Source organism: Schistocerca piceifrons, chromosome 1 (assembly GCF_021461385.2).
Source record: "Schistocerca piceifrons isolate TAMUIC-IGC-003096 chromosome 1, iqSchPice1.1, whole genome shotgun sequence".
NCBI classification, from domain to species: Eukaryota; Metazoa; Arthropoda; class Insecta; order Orthoptera; family Acrididae; genus Schistocerca; species Schistocerca piceifrons.
In genome coordinates, this window is record NC_060138.1 from 753,524,292 (window position 1) to 753,543,068 (window position 18,777).

Below are 18,777 nucleotides of genomic sequence, written 5' to 3' on the forward strand. Positions count from 1 at the left end.
TTATCCCAAACATTTGCAGAACTGTTTAAGATGTCATAATTCTGATTTCACCCTCACACCTACCTAGAATGTCCTCATTAAACGACATAGTCTCCATTCACAGCTGTATTCGTTGCAGAATTACTTTTATCGACGTTGCTTTATTAAAAATGCGACTGTAGTAATTTCTGCTGTTAATATCATTACTCAAAAAGAGACAAACTGAACGGGGTTTCGCTCTTCAAAATCCGACTACTAGTTTCACACAATTACAATGTTTATAACTTAGTATTTAAATGTTTTGTTCATGAAACCAATCGCTATCTTATGCAGGAGTTCGCGGCTCCATACTCAAATCAGGGAATACAGCACGCTTGATGATCAGCAAACAGGGTGTTGCTTCACTGCGATACCAGTGTAAAAGTCGCACAGAGGAAATGTAGCTACGTTTTCCGGGAAGAATTGCAGGCTTTCCACCAACTAGTGGACTATCAGTCTTCTAGCATCACTCAGTAAAGCCTTCAAACTGCTTCACTTACGACACCTTCCACAACATGTTGAGACAGAGCATCTGCTCCCATGGGTACAGCTCAGCTTCCGACATCACCACAAGCTGACACATCAACTGTTTCGACTTGTGGAAGAGACAGTGGGTGCAGCTGAATGCCGGGAGTGTTTTGGAGTCATATTCCTTGACGTAACAAAAGCGTTGAACTTCGTTTGACATCAGGGGCTTCCCTACAAGTTTTCGGATATGGCAGCCCTCTTCCACATGTGCGCCTACTCTGATCCTGTCTCACCGAGTGGGTGGAGAAGAAGTCTTCAGAATGACCCAGCTTTGCACAAGGGTTCGTCCTTGAACTGTTGCTGTACAAAAAGTACACAGTGGACAGACCTAGAAAGGTCCGAGTCCAATGTTCCTTATATGCCGACAATATGGCGCTCAGCATTACTTGTAACAAGCCATAGAAGACTTGATTCAGTGGATCACTTAATGACATCTTAAGTTCAACAGTGAAAGACGTAAGCCATTTGGTTGCTCATCGACAAACACCTGGAGCACTGCCATTGTTCACTATCTGTAGAATGCCTGTGTCCTGGGGCAGCACAGACAAGTACTTGGGCATTACCATTGATTGCCACCGCGCTTGGAAGTAACATATCAATAAATTTTGCCAAACAGCCACGGGAAGACTGGTATAGCAATTCCTCAACCCTCGGAACACGATTCCACATCAGTTGGGTGTTGCATTCAACATGACGTTCGTTCATTCACTCTTCGAATATGCGGTGGTTGTCTGGAACAATGCGGTGGAGATGTACAATAGTCATCTGCAGACCCATGCCTCTGCCTGGCACTACACCTGTCACAACGATACCCGACCAGTACTTTATGTGTGTCAGTGATGTACTTCCCTTCACAAGAGGTGCCGCCAAACTGCACGCTTCTTCTACCGGAAGAATGAACAGTCAATTGACTAGCACATGTGTGCCCTAGACACGTGAGATTTAATTCCATAAGTTGGTCCATTCTGCTGAGCTACTACCGGGCTGGCAGAACGAGATGACAAGAAGACAATATTGCGCAGCATCACTAGAGACAACCAAATTCTTAAGACATTAACCTACCCCATTTTCAGTTTCTAGGCACAACTCAAAGTTTTAACTCCACCACAGCCTGAAACTAGAAGAAATCCCGCCATTGCAGTGTGTGTGTGTGTGTGTGTGTGTGTGTGTGTGTAGTTTTCATTCTGTTCTATAACAGAGACATGTGTCTAGTGGTTGTTAGTTTGAAAAATAAATGTCATTCACAAACCAGGAGTAACTAGATACGCGGCTTCTTTACTTCTTTACAGAACATGTATATGGGACGTGAAGAGAACAGTTAAGTTGTGAGCAATGACAGTTCAGCGAATATGCAAACAGTTGTTATTGGAAAGGCTCTGGAATACAACGCAGAGGGTAAAGAGTAATCCTGTAACCAGCGGAATGCACAAAATAGTTGTCGTGGCAGCTGTTGCTCGAAATCTATGGGTTAGCTCCAGAGATATTGAGAGCTCCTCTGAAATAAGTCAGTCCAGCATAGTTCAGATTTTTACCAGGAAATTAACCAGCAGGGCTGTAGAAGACGCTTGGAATTCTGTCGCTCGGTTCTGATACAGCATCGAGACAAGAGCTAATTTCTTCAAAGAATTCTCTTTGCCGATGAAACTACCTTTACAAGTTATGGAAAAATAAATGACAAACGACATCGTAGTGCCTGTGTTGTTAAGAAGAACGATGCAATGTTCCTTCGGACATGCATGAAAAAACAACTTTGCTTTATTGAGTTGCTGGGAATCTGCGTTGGCTAAGGTATGTGGAACATCGGAGGCAGTGGAGCGCTTGGAGCAGGATTATTAAGAGACTTCGTGATTGGTCCTTAATACATTAAAGGAACCTTAACAGGTAAAAAATATGCACAATTTTTCACTGAAAATCTAACGGTCACTTAGAGTTTAGTGTTTTAGGGCGCTAAACGGCGAGTCCATCAACGCCGTTACATGAAATGGAGATGAGTGTGAAATCTATCATAACAACCACAAATTCAAAAACACAGCTGTATCAACACACAAGAATTTAAAATACGACAGTGACATTAGGAGAGTCACTGTGACTAACCGCTCTGTGGCCGGCCGGTGTGGCCGAGCGGTTCTAGGCGCTACAGTCTGGAACCGCGCGACCGCTACGGTCGCAGGTTCGAATCCTGCCTCGGGCATGGATGTGTGTGATGTCCTTAGGTTAGTTAGGTTTAAGTAGTTCTAAGTTCTAGGGGACTGATGACTTCAGAAGTTAAGTCCCATAGTGCTCAGAGCCATTTAGACAAACCACTCTGTAACAAATTAAAATCTCACACTCAATATTTTAGGAAGCAACTCTGACGACAGACAAAACTACACTCCCTGGTATTTTGACAGTGCACCAGCCAGTTATACTCAGGTGAGACAATGAAGACTGACGAAGAGGCTGACATTAGAATTAGTGAGCCCTTCCGAGGCTCAGGGAAGGCACAGGCCAAGCAATTCGGTGTCATTCCTTCTGTGGACCTGACGGTTGAGTGTGCTTGTGTTTGTGTGGTGGCGGAGCCATCCTTTGGTTGCCTCGGTGGGGCGTTACTCCCGCAGCGAGACTGGCCAAATCTGACAAAGACGTCCTCCATTCTGCGGTATATAGCGCTCTGTGAGTATTCCGTGGACGCAGCTCCCGTTTGGCGACAAGCAACTCCTACATTCCTGCGCCGCCTGCAGATCTTACAGAACGAAGTGCTACGAATCATCAGCAACGCTCCACGCTACACACGCACCGTGGATCTTCACAATGTATACCGCCTTGAAACCCTGAACGAAGTATTCAAAAAACACGCCACACGAATATACAGGAACTCGAGGCACTCGAACAATCCATCCATCCTTACTCTGGGAAACTATGATCACAACCATAGGTGGAAGTATAAGCTACCAAAGACTCTACTAGCTAGGGCATAACCGCCTACGGCAACACCAACAAGCGACAAACGGCGGCAAGCCCCTGCATATCAGCAACGTTGACTGGATATACCAGCTGCTATTAAAGCCGACCAACAGGCTACAGCAGGGAAACCGACGAGCTCGTCCACTGACGCACAAACAAATCGCCAACAACACCGTACACTGTGCATCTATGACCTATCGGACCCAAAATGATGATGAACCTGTTACAGGTTTGCTGACGCTGACCAAGAGATCAACACCGGCACCCAGCGGCAGCCGCCGAATAACAGCACCGCACAACGTCAAAGGTATCGACACGCATAATACCCGCTACTAACAAAGCCTACCCTTGCATGACCTGTCGTAGGCAGCAAGACATCCGCTACTGCTCTTACCACCCGACCTAACTATCGCAGAGGTTTTTTTCCCTTGGCTCTTGCCTTGGCACTTTTTTTCCTCTGCCGTTCAAACCGCTACCCTTCGTTCGACGTTCGACCCAATCTATCTCCAGATGAGCGTGTATTAATGGTTAACCTTAACCAGACGTACGCAAACATCGCAGTATCCACATCCTGCGACACCTGACTTTAGTGAAAACTAGCCCTTATGCAGAGATGGCAGTAGACCTTTTGAGTTGACCATCATGCAGGTGTGGGCGTCGAGGGGCTCCACCTCGCGTTAAAAAAAGGAAAAAAAAGTGGATGCGTCAAGGTCATGGTGACAGGCGGACCACACTACCAGGGGGCAGCGCCCTCGCTGAGGGAACAGCGGAACTCTGCTGTCCTCAGCGTTGCCGCTCGCCGCGCCCATCGGCATTCTCTGTTGTCGTATCTCCACTGATTCTTCAATAATGGAGCACCAAAAGGATGTTGCTGTGACCAAAATTACACTGAATATCCAAAGGAGAGACAAAGTTCGGTTGATGTTGGGGCAGCGTTCTTCCACAGTGCGCGTGGTCTGGCCAGTATAAGCCACACCTCAATGGCAAGGTGTTCCAAAATTTCCAGTCTTTCGCAATAACAAATTGTCCTTCACTTCACTGATCCCGGCAGATCTGAAACCTTAGAAGTTGGGCGAAAAACGACTTTGACTTGAAAATGACGCAGAATTCTTTCTAGGTTAAGCAAAATATTGCCAACAAAGAGAAGGAATGCTAGAGATTTTGCCGAGATGCTCTCCTCTTTGTCCACTTCCCGGTTCTTAGATTTAATGATACTGAGCTGTTAAAATGCCGGTACAATATCTATTTTTCCTGAACACTGTTTTCAGGTAGCCGAGTTCCTTAAGCAAACTATCTGCACTTGAGGCTGTATCAAGCACACTCATAATTTGCGATGGATGACGACAACTGTATGACTGTAAATACGAATAGGTATGAGTGGGTTTGTGATAAACTGAATGTCCGATAGAACTATCATTCTTCAGTACAACGAAAACATCCCTAATTCCACAGTGAACTGGATTTTGTAACAATGGAGCTGACGTGATGTAAAAGCTCGATTAATTTTTCTCCGTGAGGTCACACTATGACAATAAAGATGAGAGGACGCCGACAAAACCACTGGCTTTTCTTCTCTTTGTTGGAAATATTTCATTTAAAATAACAAGAACCCTCAGTAATTTTCAGATGAAATTGGTTTTCTGTCCACCATCTAAGATTCGAAACCTGCTGGTATCTATGAACAGCAAAGTGCTATTGCGTAAGACTAGAATTTACAAAATACCTTCTCAATATGGTGTAGCTTATACAGGGTGCTCTAAAATTCCCCATATAAACATCTGGAATTGGTAGAAGGGACTCAGTAGATAATATTTTGAACTGGGACTGCCGTTTGAAAACATGTTGGCTATGTGGTTATCAACAGGGCAGTCATGGTCAGGTGTGTTGGATCGGTTGATGTTATTTGACGTCCATCTTACCTCTCTGGGCCGAGCAAGGTGGTGCAGTGGTTAGTACACTGGACTCGCATTCGAGGACGCCGGTACAAACCCGTGTCGGGACATCCTGATTTAGGTTTCCCGTGATCTCCCTAAATCGCTTTAGGCAAATGCCGGGACGGTTCCTTTGAAAGCGTACAGCATACTTCCTTCCCCATCCTTCCCGAATCCGATGGGATCGCGGACCTCGCTGTCTGGTCCACCCCCCCCCCCCCCACCCCCGCCCTTCCGCAGAATCAACCAACCAACCAGCCTGCCTCTCTGACATGGTTTGAGCCTCATTCGCTTGTCAGTGAGTGTCAGAACAACATGGTTGAGTTCACATTTGCACAATACATTAACATGATCCTTCTGAATGACGAAGATCACGATAAATTATGGATGCATAGAGGATATTAAACCTCTATGCATCCAGAATTTTAAAGTACGAAGGATTTGCTGGTCCATAAATCTGTTCCCCAAGACCTACGACTGAAGGATTTTAGAATATTTAAAGCCTCAAGACATTTTAATTTTAGTTATGGCAGTCACGTTAGTCTGTTTCCTTTTTTTTTAAGAAAAAAAAGCAGCAGTGTTTTTCGGTTACAATAATGTGGAATTTGTTGTGGGATGTCGCAGAATATTCCCGATTCGACCCCAATAGTTTCATGGAGTTCCGATAGGTGGCGCCGCTATACGTAGCCTTCAAAATGGAGGTGCGTTCCAAGCAGAGAGCTGTCGTTCAGTTTCTTTTGGAGGAGTACCAGAGCATCGCAGATATTCATAGGCGCTTGCAGAATGTCTATGGAGACCTGGCAGCGAACAAAACCACGGTGAGCCGTTGGGCGAGGTGTCTGTCATCATTGCAACAAGGTCGCGCAAATCTGTTCTATCCGCCGCGTGCCGGCCGGCAGCACACAGCTGTGAATCTTGCAGTGTTGGAACGTGCGGACACTCTCATTCGAGATGATCGATAGAACACAATAAAACATCTCACTGCTCAGCTTGACGCCTCTATTAGTGGTGCTGACGCACTCGTCCACCAGTTGGGGTAGTTGGGGTACTCAAGGGTGTGTGTCCAGTGGGCTCCTCGCCACCTAACAGTAGAAGATCGTAAAGACCAACCAACGACCATCTGTGTGGAACTGCTTGTGCATTACGAGGCTGTTCGTGAAATTTTTTTTTCGAACATAGTCGCATGCGATGGAACATGGGTTCATCACTTTGAACTGGAAAAAACGGCAATCCATGGAGTGGCGCCACACCACCTCTCCTCCGAAGAAAAAGTTCAAAGCTACACACTCAGCCAGTAAAGTGCCAGTAAAATCATGTCGACGGTCTTCGGGGACTCTGAGGGGCTATTTTACTTGATGTCCTCCCTCATGGTGTAACGATCAACTCTGAAGTAAATTGTTCTACCCTCAGGAAATTGAAGAAACCACTTCAGCGTGCCTGTCCCCACACAAATCCAGAAGAACTTCTCCTTCTCCATGACAATGCAAGGCTTCACAAATGCTCTCAAAAGTTCATTGGACTGTTCTTCCTCAGTCACCCTAAAGCCCGGATCTCGCAACTTACGACTTCCATCTGGTTGGTCCAATGAAGGATGCACTCCAAGAGTAGCAGTGCGTGGATGATGGGGAGGTTATTGATGCAGTAAGATGTTGGCTTCAACGCCGATCAGTAAGCCCTCCCATTCAAGTGGCGCAAGACCAACGCACTGAAGGGAGATTATGTTGAAGAATCGGGTTTTGTAGCCAAGAGAGTGGGGAATAATACGGTGCACAAGAATCCTAAATAAAACCATCCTGCTTTCAGAAAAAAAATGTGCTGCATTATTTGCTGGAAACCTCACGTATAAAAAATAAAACACCACCGCCAGGACATTCCCGACACACTATCTAAAAAACCTTTGTGACGAGAAGAACTGTATTAATGTGGGGAAGCGTTCACTGAAAACCCATTTGTAATGTAACAACAAAATATTATGCAAGAACTATAGCCTTTTTCCAAATCGAAGAATATACCGACAAGCTTGTTGAACTGCTGGTCCTAACTGGGTCAGGTTATCGAGTGATACGTGACATCTTCTGAACCTCCACTGGAAGCGACTTATTAGCAGTGACCTGGTTTCCGGAACCCACAGTAAGCACCAGTTGACCGTACAGTCTAGTGTCTTCCCTGTGGAGCAAGGGACACTGACACTAGATAACTACTGGTGTTGGTACGATCCCTCCATAGTTTTACAGTTGGAATTAAAACAGGGTCTTCCCACAAGTTCATAGTTCTCCTGTCAGCCAAATTTAATTAAAACCGTAGGATGACCTTTTTCGACAGCTGGTTCGACTACTTTAACATACTGTATCTTATAAAGCTGAGAACGGACACAATCACAAGCAAGTGACAAGGCAGAATTCATCTGTTGTAGAGAGGAATGTCTGTGTCGCTCGATAGCGATGGAAAGCTGGATTCTGGCTATAACTGGCAGTAATTTTCTAATAAAATTCATCCACTGTCCGGGCGACGTGATGTTGTTAGGAGACATCCCTGCTCTCGTGCAGCTGCTATTGTCACAAGCTCTTCTCCCTCACATTTGCCTTCGCCATCCGACAGGTCGAAATATTCTCATCCATTGGGCACCGGTTGAACCTTTGCATAGACGCCCTCCTGTTCATCATTGCAGAACTACGCCCATCATTCCACCAAAGGTCAGGTTGGCTCCTAGGTGTTCCTGATAACTTTGTGATGGACGCATCAGTCTCTCAACGGACTATTCACTCCGCTCGAAAACAGTTGACTGACTGTGATGTGCTCTTCATGAATCCGACGTGCCAGTATGACGTCTGGTGATACCCAGGACGGCCCTTGACTCGAACGTCGGGCTTGTTTCGTTTCCCTGGCGCTTTTCCCTTTGCGGCTGGCGGGAAAGAGTAATTTTAGAGGCGCCTTCTTTACATTGAGTGTTAAAGTTTTGCTTTTATGTCGTGTCATGGTTGCCTGGTGTACTGTATCCTTACCCTGTTCGCTTTTGCAGGTACATATCCAGGTATGGGTGTTATGGTAGATTCTGTTTCTCTGGACGTGGTTTGCGTCGAAATATCCACCTTCGTGACATGTTTTTCCACCAAGGAAGCGTAGGACGTGGCACAGACTGGGGGTTTCGTCATCTTATATTCTTTCTTGGCTTCTGCGTAAGGGATCCTTTTTGTCACGTTTATTTCTTTGCTTTTTCTTTCTTCAGTGAATATTGTGCAGTCTGAGCTCCAGAGTGGGTGTCTACCAGACAAATTGATGCATTTAGCTGACTGCTGGTCAGTGCCAGGTTTATGGTTTGCCTTTCCACATTTCCCGCAAGTTTTTTCACCTTCGCAACTCAGTGTTGTGTGGCCAAATCGCTATCATTCGTAACACATCGTAGAGTTAGGTATGTAAAATGTAGCCCTAAACAGAAAGAAACTTGCCATATGGTACTACGGTAGCGATGGAGAATTGAGGGTCACAATAAAGATGGCGGTCTTCTGTATACCTCCATTGTTTCTTCGCATTCTTTGCATCACATCGACTTATTGCCTGTGCACTCTTCTTGTTTCAGTTCCGAGGTAGCCACGTCCATTACGTCACGGCATGTTACCACAGCATAGCCTGAGTCGAGGAAGGTGTGCATCTCAACAACTATGTCAAATTCACCTAATTTTTTAGATTTCGTTAGTATTTTCTCCTGTTTCGACCTGTCAACACCAACCAGCAAGGAATCTCTCAACAACTATGTCGAATTCATCCAATTTTTAGATTGTCTTAGTATTTTCACCTGTCATATTCAACCAGCAAGGTATCATTTTACAATCTTTTAACCATTTTTAAGGTAGTAGCTTGACCTAAACCTTTACGAAAATAGGAAGGAGACACTTCAAACGTCCCCTCCTTCCTCATGATCACTGGAAACACGTCCTGATCCTGAACTCATTTGCCAGTTTCAATCAGCTTATCAGCATGACTAGACTTCTTCAGTTCTTTTTGTGATTTTGTGAGTGCCGCTTTTGTAAGTAGACTCTAAGCTGCGTCAAGTTGGAGCGCCCCCCAGCCTGACACGACAGCTCTAAATATTATAATGCCTCCGAAAACACTAATCGACTTTCGAAGAATGAAACACAGTCGAATTCTTCTCTTTTAGAAATACGATACTAGCAGCAAAAATTACTAAACTTCTACTTGAAAAAGAGAAGTTAGTACTGATACGTCAAATTCGTTTTTCAAAAATATCTCTTTAATTAACATAGTTATGAAAACAGACTATATGTCAAGCTCCATTTGTGCGCTTTTCCTTACTCATTCTTGTAATAGAGAAAGAACATATATTCGCCAATGTCAAAGTCCGATTACATTAGTTTTTACACTTTTTTCAGAGTAAGAATTTCATTAAACTTCGAGAGTCACGGAACTATGACGGCCAGATAATCAAAATGCTTTGGCCTGAGATATTATTTTTTTAATGAGAATATGTATTACTGATGTTTTTTATCGTTTCAGATCACTAAACAATTTTTATCACAGGCATTACACCGTTGGGACGCCCCTTCTTGACGCGACAAAATACGCACTCGGAACTTTTAAAGAACTCACATTTTGCAGTGTCATTTAGCTGCAATATCATTTACCCGCCAGGGTAGCCGAGAGCGCTAATGCGCTGCTTCCTGGACTCGGGTAGGCGCGCCGGCCACGGATCGAATCCGCCCGGCGGATTAACGACGAGGGCCAGTGTGCCGGCCAGCCTGGATGTGGTTTTTAGGCGGTTTTCCACATCCCGCTAGGTGAATACCGGACTGGTCCCCAAGTTCCGCCTCAGTTACACGACTCACAGACATTTGAAAACGTTCGCACTCTTTCATGACTTACACTAGACGCAGACAGCTGTGGTACACTACTTTCGTCCCGGGAGGTTCAGGGTGGCTGCAGGAAGGGCATCTGGCCACCCTCTGAAAGTAACACTGCCAAATCCGTCATAACAAAGCCGACCCCGCGATGGAGCGGGACAAAGGCCCAAGAAAGAAAGAAAGAAAGAAAGAAAGAAATTTAGCTGGAATATCATTGCTTTGAAGAAGTTTGTCTATCGAGAGAGCACGTTTGAGGACTGACCTGAGTACTTGTCCTGGACGCTGGTGGAGGAGGGCCTGGCGCAGGACTGCGAGCCGCAGAGGTTGGGGCAGCACTTCTCCGCCGAGGACAGGCACTGCCAGTCGCTGGTGCAGCGCGGCGTGCACTGCTTCACCGTCGACGCCAGCGGGCAGTGGCCGGGCCGCGCTGACAACAGCACAAAGCGACACTTCAGAGGCCAGCGCCAGAGACGGCGCACGTTTGCACCGCTGTCTACGTCAAAGAATAAAATCACTTCCTCGTATGTTAAAAAGGTAAAGCTGCTACCAGTCGGAGGGTTAGATTGAACACCACGGGGCTTTTCTAGGCGGTAAGTGGCATGTCTCTGTCTTCCTCTGACATTACAATTAACGCAGCGCGTATAGGGGACCTACAGTTTTAGGTGGACCCCGAGCCACGGTGCAACTCGGTATTTTTCACGTCAATAAACATTTCCACAGATGAAAGAAGTGATAAGTGAAATACAAAAATCCTAGAATCACCGACTATTGTACCACCGAACCATTCTTGATAAATTACTAAACAGTCATCTGACGGAATTTTGATGGACATGCATTCCGTTCCGAGGTTCCTCACTAGTCGATTCTTTATAGGCAAGCGGTCAGGCTCCGACACATATGAAGACTGTGCGAACTTTGTGCACTCACTCCAAAGAGTGCAAGGCTACTATGGGGACATCTTTTGTATCTGCTATAGTGCTAGCAAATGAATGGTTCAAATGGCTCTGAGCACTATGGGACTCAACTGCTGCGGTCATTAGTCCCCTAGAACTTAGAACTAGTTAAACCTAACTAACCTAAGGACATCACAAACATCCATGCCCGAGGCAGGATTCGAACCTGCGACCGTAGCGGTCTTGCGGTTCCAGACTGCAGCGCCTTTAACCGCACGGCCACTTCGGCCGGCTATAGTGCTAGCACCTAGGGCTGTGGAAGTCTGCGTAGCTACACAGTACCTACTGTGTGAGTACACCACCAAACTTGCTTGGCCGGCCGAAGTGGCCGTGCGGTTAAAGGCGCTGCAGCCTGGAACCGCAAGACCGCTACGGTCGCAGGTTCGAATCCTGCCTCGGGCATGGATGTTTGTGATGTCCTTAGGTTAGTTTGGTTTAACTAGTTCTAAGTTCTAGGGGACTAATGACCTCATCAGTTGAGTCCCATAGTGCTCAGAGCCATTTGAAACTTGCTTGCTGCATCACGTGCCCGCAGTGTAAACACGAAGCATTCAGTATCACTATCGGTTACGGTCACAATGTTTTGGTTCGTCAGCATTTGTGCCAACGGCCTTCCCGTAGTGGTAACACCAGTACGTCAGATCATCGAAGTTAAGTGCTGTTGGGCTTGACTAACGCTTGGATGGGTGACCGTCGGAATCTACAGAGCGCTGTTGGCATTCAGGGTCCACCCAACCCTTGTGATGTCAAATGAGGAGCTCCTTGGTTGAGAAATAGCGGCTTCTATCACAAAAGCTGACAACGGCCCGGAGAGTAGTGTGCTGACAACTTGCCGCTCCATATCCACATCCAGGGACACCTTTCGGATGAGAATGACACGGCGTACGGTTGGTACCATTGGACATTCCGAGGCCTTTCCGGATGGAGTTTAGTTATAAGGTGATGTCACTCTGTCCTCTCTGACATACACCCTTTTAGCCAAACCCATACCTTTTACTGTTGCATTTTGTCTGTGTAATGTTCATTCTTCTTTTCATTTCCATTACCTTTATTCGTTTAGGATGATATCTCCGTCGATACTACTACTAACACACATTATTTTCACAATTACTTAGTCATTATTATAATATATTACTTACTACTATTACTTATTATAACCAGTACTATTATCAAACAAAACTTTGTTATCAGTTACATCATGTAAGAAGTTCTATAAATCATGTAAACACGACATATTCCAAATGTGTAAACAATAGATGATAAAGACAGAAATAAGTAAATATCCAGATATAATATATTTAAATGTAAAGCGTTCTCTCACAAACACACGAGGCAAATTAAATACGTGATTATGAGCGATTACCATTCCATTACCCGTATTTTATGAACGAACTTTACCCTTACTTTAATAAATTAAAACAGCAGAATGGTGGTTTTCTTATTGTGACTTTCAATTATTTCAATCTATTAGGCATGATTATAGAAATATTCAACTCCAAAGGAGGCGAGGCTGGTAAGCAAACAGATATGGACAACTCCCTTCATCATTCTAGTGACATGACATACATCACAACCAATTCGCAGGTTTCAACGTGCCCTTTCGTAGAGCGTACTAGAATTAGAAAAGTTTGCCTTAACAATGAAATCGGTTAATCTTGAAATATCATGGCTGCTGTGTTTTTCCTTTAGTTATAATTTGTCGCCCTGACACATGTTGTTACCACCGACTTTATGAAATGGTCTGCTGCACGGACTTAGTGGATACAAAATTTTACGACGCATTGGGGCCAGTACGTTATGCTCTACAAAATGACTGATACTTGAGGGGGCAGCTGTTAGTTTTCTTACGCGATTGCAAGAACTGGAGAGAAAAGGAGCATCTCTGTAAGCACAAACAATGTTATTTCGGGTCATAGCAAACTACAGTATAATTCGATGGTATCGTGAAGAATGTGAGGTCACAGATGTCTATCCAGTAGTGCTGAAATGATGCCTTACTGTTAGAACAAATTAGTCTGGAGTTCTAAATATTATTCGGTTGTATTACTCCCGCGTGCGAAACCGTTTGTGGGAGAGGGTATACAGTTGCCACTTGTTGTTACATTTTATCTGTGTAGTGTTCATTCTTCTTTTCATTTTCTCTTTCTTTTAGGCAGGACTTAAACACAAAGTCTTGCAGTCCTCTCGTAGTTACACCAGCACCGGTTTCAGCGAAGCACCAGTTTTTCGCATTTTCTCGCATGTGCCACTGAAGTTGCATTCGATAAAGCTGACAGAAGGGTTGCAAACAGTGCTTCATATGCGAGGCATATGTTAGTGCCTCTGTCCATTTTCGTGTTGTATCGTGACACATGTTAATGGCGAGACGAGTTTGGTCCAGGCTTTAAAATAATGGGACTTGATCGGACTCCATCACAGATTATTAGATGGAAGTTTGAATAGTTTTAGAAATGACGATGTTATCGATATGTGTGTGGGTGGGTGGGTGAGACTGTGATCTTGGGGAATTGGTAAGTTTTAAGTCATGCTGAAACTTTTATGGATTTTTTTAACATGTCTGAAAGATCTTCGTAAAGGTGCTGAAGACCCAGATGCTGTGTATCTAAAACATACACCGATGAGCCAAAACATTATGTCACCTGTATAATACCGTGTTGTTCCACTTTTGAAACACAGAACAACAGAGATTCTGCTTGGCAAGGATTCTACAAGTCTTTGACAGGATTCTATAAGTATGTGGCACCAGGTGACTACGCACAGATCAGGAAATTCACGCAAATTACGAGATGGGTGTTTACAGACACGCAGCTGGCGTCCGATATGTGTTACCATGCGTACAGATCACGCACATTTGCTGGCCAAGACACCAATGTGAGTTCACTTTAATGCCCCTCAAATCACAGTAGCTTGATTCTGACCTTGCAACACGGACAGTTACTCTGCTGGAAGATGTCATCGCCATGGGGGGAGACTTCAAGCATGAAGCGATACAGGTGGTCCGCAGTAATGTTCACGTTGCTCACTGCTGTCATGATGCCTTCGATTACCACCACAAATCCCACGGAAGCCCAACCCAATAGCATAATCCTGCCCTCACCGGCCTGTATCTGCGGCGCGGTGCATGTTTCGTGCAGCCATTCGCATGGATGACGGCGTGTAACCACCCATCCATCGTCCTGATGTAACAAGAAATGCGATTCATTCGACAGGCGACACGTCTCTATCGATCCATGGTGAAAACTCTGTGATGCTGTGCCCACTTCAATCATACCTGACGATGTCGTTTGGTCAACTCAGGAACATGTAATTACAATGAAATGAATACCTCTATCTGCATACAGGCGTTGATGTAAGTCACGGGGACAGCTGAAAATGTGTGCCCCGACCGGGACTCGAACCCGGGATCTCCTACTTACATGGCACACCCTCGATCCATCTTTTTTTTTCCTTCATATTGTTTGGTGTTGTTCGTTGTGTTTGGTCTGGGCGGACGTCACAAGACATCCGTTCAAGTTGATCGTTGATTCCTTTTACTCAGTTTTTTATCACAGAGGGCGAGCAGCCCTCTGATCGAACACGCTGAGCTACCGTGCCGGCGCATGAGCCACCGAGGACACAGAGGATAGTGCGACTGCAGCGACTTATCTCTGGCACGCCTCCGGTAAGACCTACATTTGCAACTTATTGTCCCCACTCTATTCATAGAGCCCCTGCCCATTATACTCATTACTCGCGGCTTTACTGCCGATTCCCGTTAGAGTTCGGGACCTTTTGTGCATCCGCACAGAAGAAGATGGTCAAATGACCGGTGAGCCTTAACTATATGTATATGAAGATGGTATCTATTCTTTCGGACACGTCCGAAAGAACAGATACCATCATCATATATATATATCAGGAACATGTAGTCGGTTGTGTGATGTGGAGCTCGATGTACAACAACGTACTCCGAAACACTTGTGACTGCACCAGCGTTGTATTCTGTCGCCAGATCAGCCACAGATCACTCCCCATCCTCGATTACCCTGTGGAGGATCCTTCGACCTCTACGTTTTGTGATGAGCCGTGATTGTCCAATACCACACGCCCAGCTCGTTATTTTATCGTCCTTCAACCACTTTCCAAAGGCACTCACGACAGTAGTACTCCAACAGGCGACAAGCTTCGCCGTTTCAGATATTCTCGTTTCCTGCAGCAGCGCCACAACAATGTGCCCTTTGTCAGATCAATGGATTTCCACATTTGCGACCCGTATCTTCGCTATAATGACTGTCCATTCGTCTCTCTTCCGCTTACACTCTTTCTCTTACTGCGTTACGTACCCGCGATACCACCAGGAAGCATTCAATCTCGCGGTGGGCAATAGTCAAAATGTTTTGGCTCATCAGTGTATACCATGATTAGGACGACTGCTTCGTTGCACAATTATGTTCGCATATATAAATGTACAACATATATTGTGGAAGGAAAGGCAAAGAATCATTTAATGCGATTATTATTCCCTGGCCTTAGAAAAGACACAGTTCCGTTTCGATCCATCGCCGTAATTACCTAACGCATTTACTGGCCACCTTAATGTATGTATTTCAGGGTTGTCTTATCTTGCTATTACAATAAGACTCATGTCGAGAATGTTATTGCAGGAGATTAACGTAACTACTGACTAATGTTTTTAGCAGGAATGTATTTAACTTGCAACCAACTATTACTATTTGTTGTACAGTGAAGCGGCCAACTATTACTACAGGGTTATTACAAATGATTGAAGCGATTTCACAGCTCTACAATAACTTTATTATTTGAGATATTTTCACAATGCTTTGCACACACATACAAAAACTCAAAAAGTTTTTTTAGGCATTCACAAATGTTCGATATGTGCCCCTTTAGTGATTCGGCAGACATCAAGCTGATAATCAAGTTCCTCCCACACTCGGCACAGCATGTCCCCATCAATGAGTTCGAAAGCATCGTTGATGCGAGCTCGCAGTTCTGGCACGTTTCTTGGTAGAGGAGGTTTAAACACTGAATCTTTCACATAACCCCACAGAAAGAAATCGCATGGAGTTAAGTCGGGAGAGCGTGGAGGCCATGACATGAATTACTGATCATGATCTCCACCACGACCGATCCATCGGTTTTCCAATCTCCTGTTTAAGAAATGCCGAACATCATGATGGAAGTGCGGTGGAGCACGATCCTGTGGTACGTTTAGCTCCCTGCTTGCGTTATTCGTCGACTTCCGCGGGCTACGCGTGAAACTTGCCCGCACGCGTTCAACCGTTTCTTCGCTCACTGCAGGCCGACCCGTTGATTTCCCCTTACAGAGGCATCCAGAAGCTTTAAACTGCGCATACCATCGCCGAATGGAGTTAGCAGTTGGTGGATCTTTGTTGAACTTCGTCCTGAAGTGTCGTTGCACTGTTATGACTGACTGATGTGAGTGCATTTCAAGCACGACATACGCTTTCTCGGCTCCTGTCGCCATTTTGTCTCACTGCGCTCTCGAGCGCTCTGGCGGCAGAAACCTGAAGTGCGGCTTCACCCGAACAAAACTTTATGAGTTTTTCTACGTATCTGTAGTGTGTCGTGACCATATGGCAATGAATGGAGCTACAGTGAATTTATGCAATCGCTTCAATCATTTGTAATAGCCCTGTATTTGTTGTACAGTCAAAGGTTGATTCTGAGATGCTCACTGCCCTATGAGAAAAGAGACTCTTGTAGGTAAAATGGTTACGCTAAGAACATTTCTAGCAGATAATCCCGCCATCAACTCAAAATACTTACATCCTTGAGCAGAAACTTCCGCCAGCACTAGGAGCACGCCAACTGTAATCACCGAGAGTAACATCTTGCGCGAAGCTTCTGAAAATAAAATGTTGTATATAATAACGAGGTTATTATAATTAAAGCTAGCGAGAGTAATTCACAGGTAGTTTAAGAGAATACACTAACACGAAATGAATTTTTGTGAGAAATAATTATACATAAATGACTGAAGGCTCACACTCCAGTACAACCATGTTACTGCCATTAGAATCAATGTTTTGTAAAGTAACACTTATAGAAAATGCAAATTTCTACGATGGTGACATCAGTCAAAGAAGAGTGACGTTTTTTTGGATAAACCAATCTGATAATACATGAATATATGAAGATGGTTTCTGTTCTTTCGGACATGCCCCAAAGAACAAATACCACTGGTGATCTTGCAGCTCTCGAAAAATGAAATTACAATAAAATCCAGAACATTAGCTGCTTACAAGCATTGATAACAGATACCATCTTCATATAGATACGGCTTACCGGCCAGTGATCTCCTTCTGTGCGGATGCACTCTCATTGCCCGAACTCTTACGGGAATCGGTAGACTGACTGCCGCGAGAAATGAGTATAGTGGGCAGAGGCACTACAAATGTAGTGTGTGGACAGTAAGTTGGAAATGTGGGTCTCACCGGGAGGGTGCCAGAGATAAGTCCCTGAAGTCGCCCTATCCTAGAGCGATTCTAGAAACAGAACGAGAAATTGTTGTGGAATCTCAAGATTTGCTTTTGATCAACGTCTATGCTCCGACAGGATCTACCGGTAGACGGAACTGGGGTGTTTTTTATCGCGATGAAATTCAGCTGTTATTCTCCAGTGGCTGTTCGAAGATTATATTGGGCGGCGATTTTAATTGTGTTCTACGCAAGGAAGACCAGTGTCCGAATTTTAATTTTCGTCAGGAGTTACAAGATTTAGCTGATGGGCTGGACTTAAGAGATACCTGGTGCTATCTTCGGCCACGGGTTACCGGATATACCTACGTTACCGGTGCATCCACCAGTCGTCTGGATAGATTTTTATATCTGAAGACATTTTAGGCGCTGTTGGGGATTGTGAAATATGACCTGTTAATTTTAGCGACCACTGTGCATATCATATAACACTTAGGCATGTCCCGCAGAAAACTTTTTTGGGTCGAGGCGTGTGGCAACTGAACATTCCACTGTTGGATGACGACGACCTCAAGAAGGATCTTCTTGCCACGTGGCAATGGTGCCTCCAGCGACAACCAAGATGTAGGGAGCGTGTTAATTGGTGGACAGAGCTCGTGAAACCCAGATAAAGAAATGTCTTTGTCAGTTTGCCAGGGCCAAGGCGTACTGGCAGAAACAGACGTTAGAGTTTTATTTTACCGGTCTTCGACAGTTACATAATGATTCAGCTGCATCGCCTGACAATTTTCTTCGCATTAAGCGTACCAAAGCAAAAATCACCGCTTTGGTCCGTGAGTCACTGGCAGGAAAGCAAGTACGGACACGCGCTTCCGATGACACCTCTAACGAGTCAGCGTTGTTGTACCACGTCATACGGGAAGATAAACGAGGCAGACAAAAAATAATATATCAACTGACGGATGACGACGGGCATGTCTATAATGAGCAAGGCGCGCTTAATATTTTCATTGAGATTTATTTCAGACAACTTTACTCCATGCCTGACATAGATGTGGAGACGGGGGAGGATTTTTTGTCTCACATTACGGCAGCGGTGGATGCGGAA

General features: G+C 45.0%; 1 protein-coding gene across 1 annotated transcript in view; it reads right to left on the bottom strand.

Moving 5' to 3' along the window:
* LOC124712121 (waprin-Thr1) overlaps nt 1–18,777 on the bottom strand; it is a 176,125-nt gene that overhangs the window by 13,042 nt on the left and 144,306 nt on the right. Inside the window, exons 2-3 of the mRNA XM_047242423.1 lie at nt 17,020–17,097; nt 10,539–10,703 (exon numbers count right to left, since the gene is read on the bottom strand). Coding sequence (XP_047098379.1) covers nt 10,539–10,703; nt 17,020–17,083 — 229 coding nt within the window. The 5' untranslated portion in view covers nt 17,084–17,097. The remainder of the gene's footprint in view (nt 1–10,538; nt 10,704–17,019; nt 17,098–18,777) is intronic.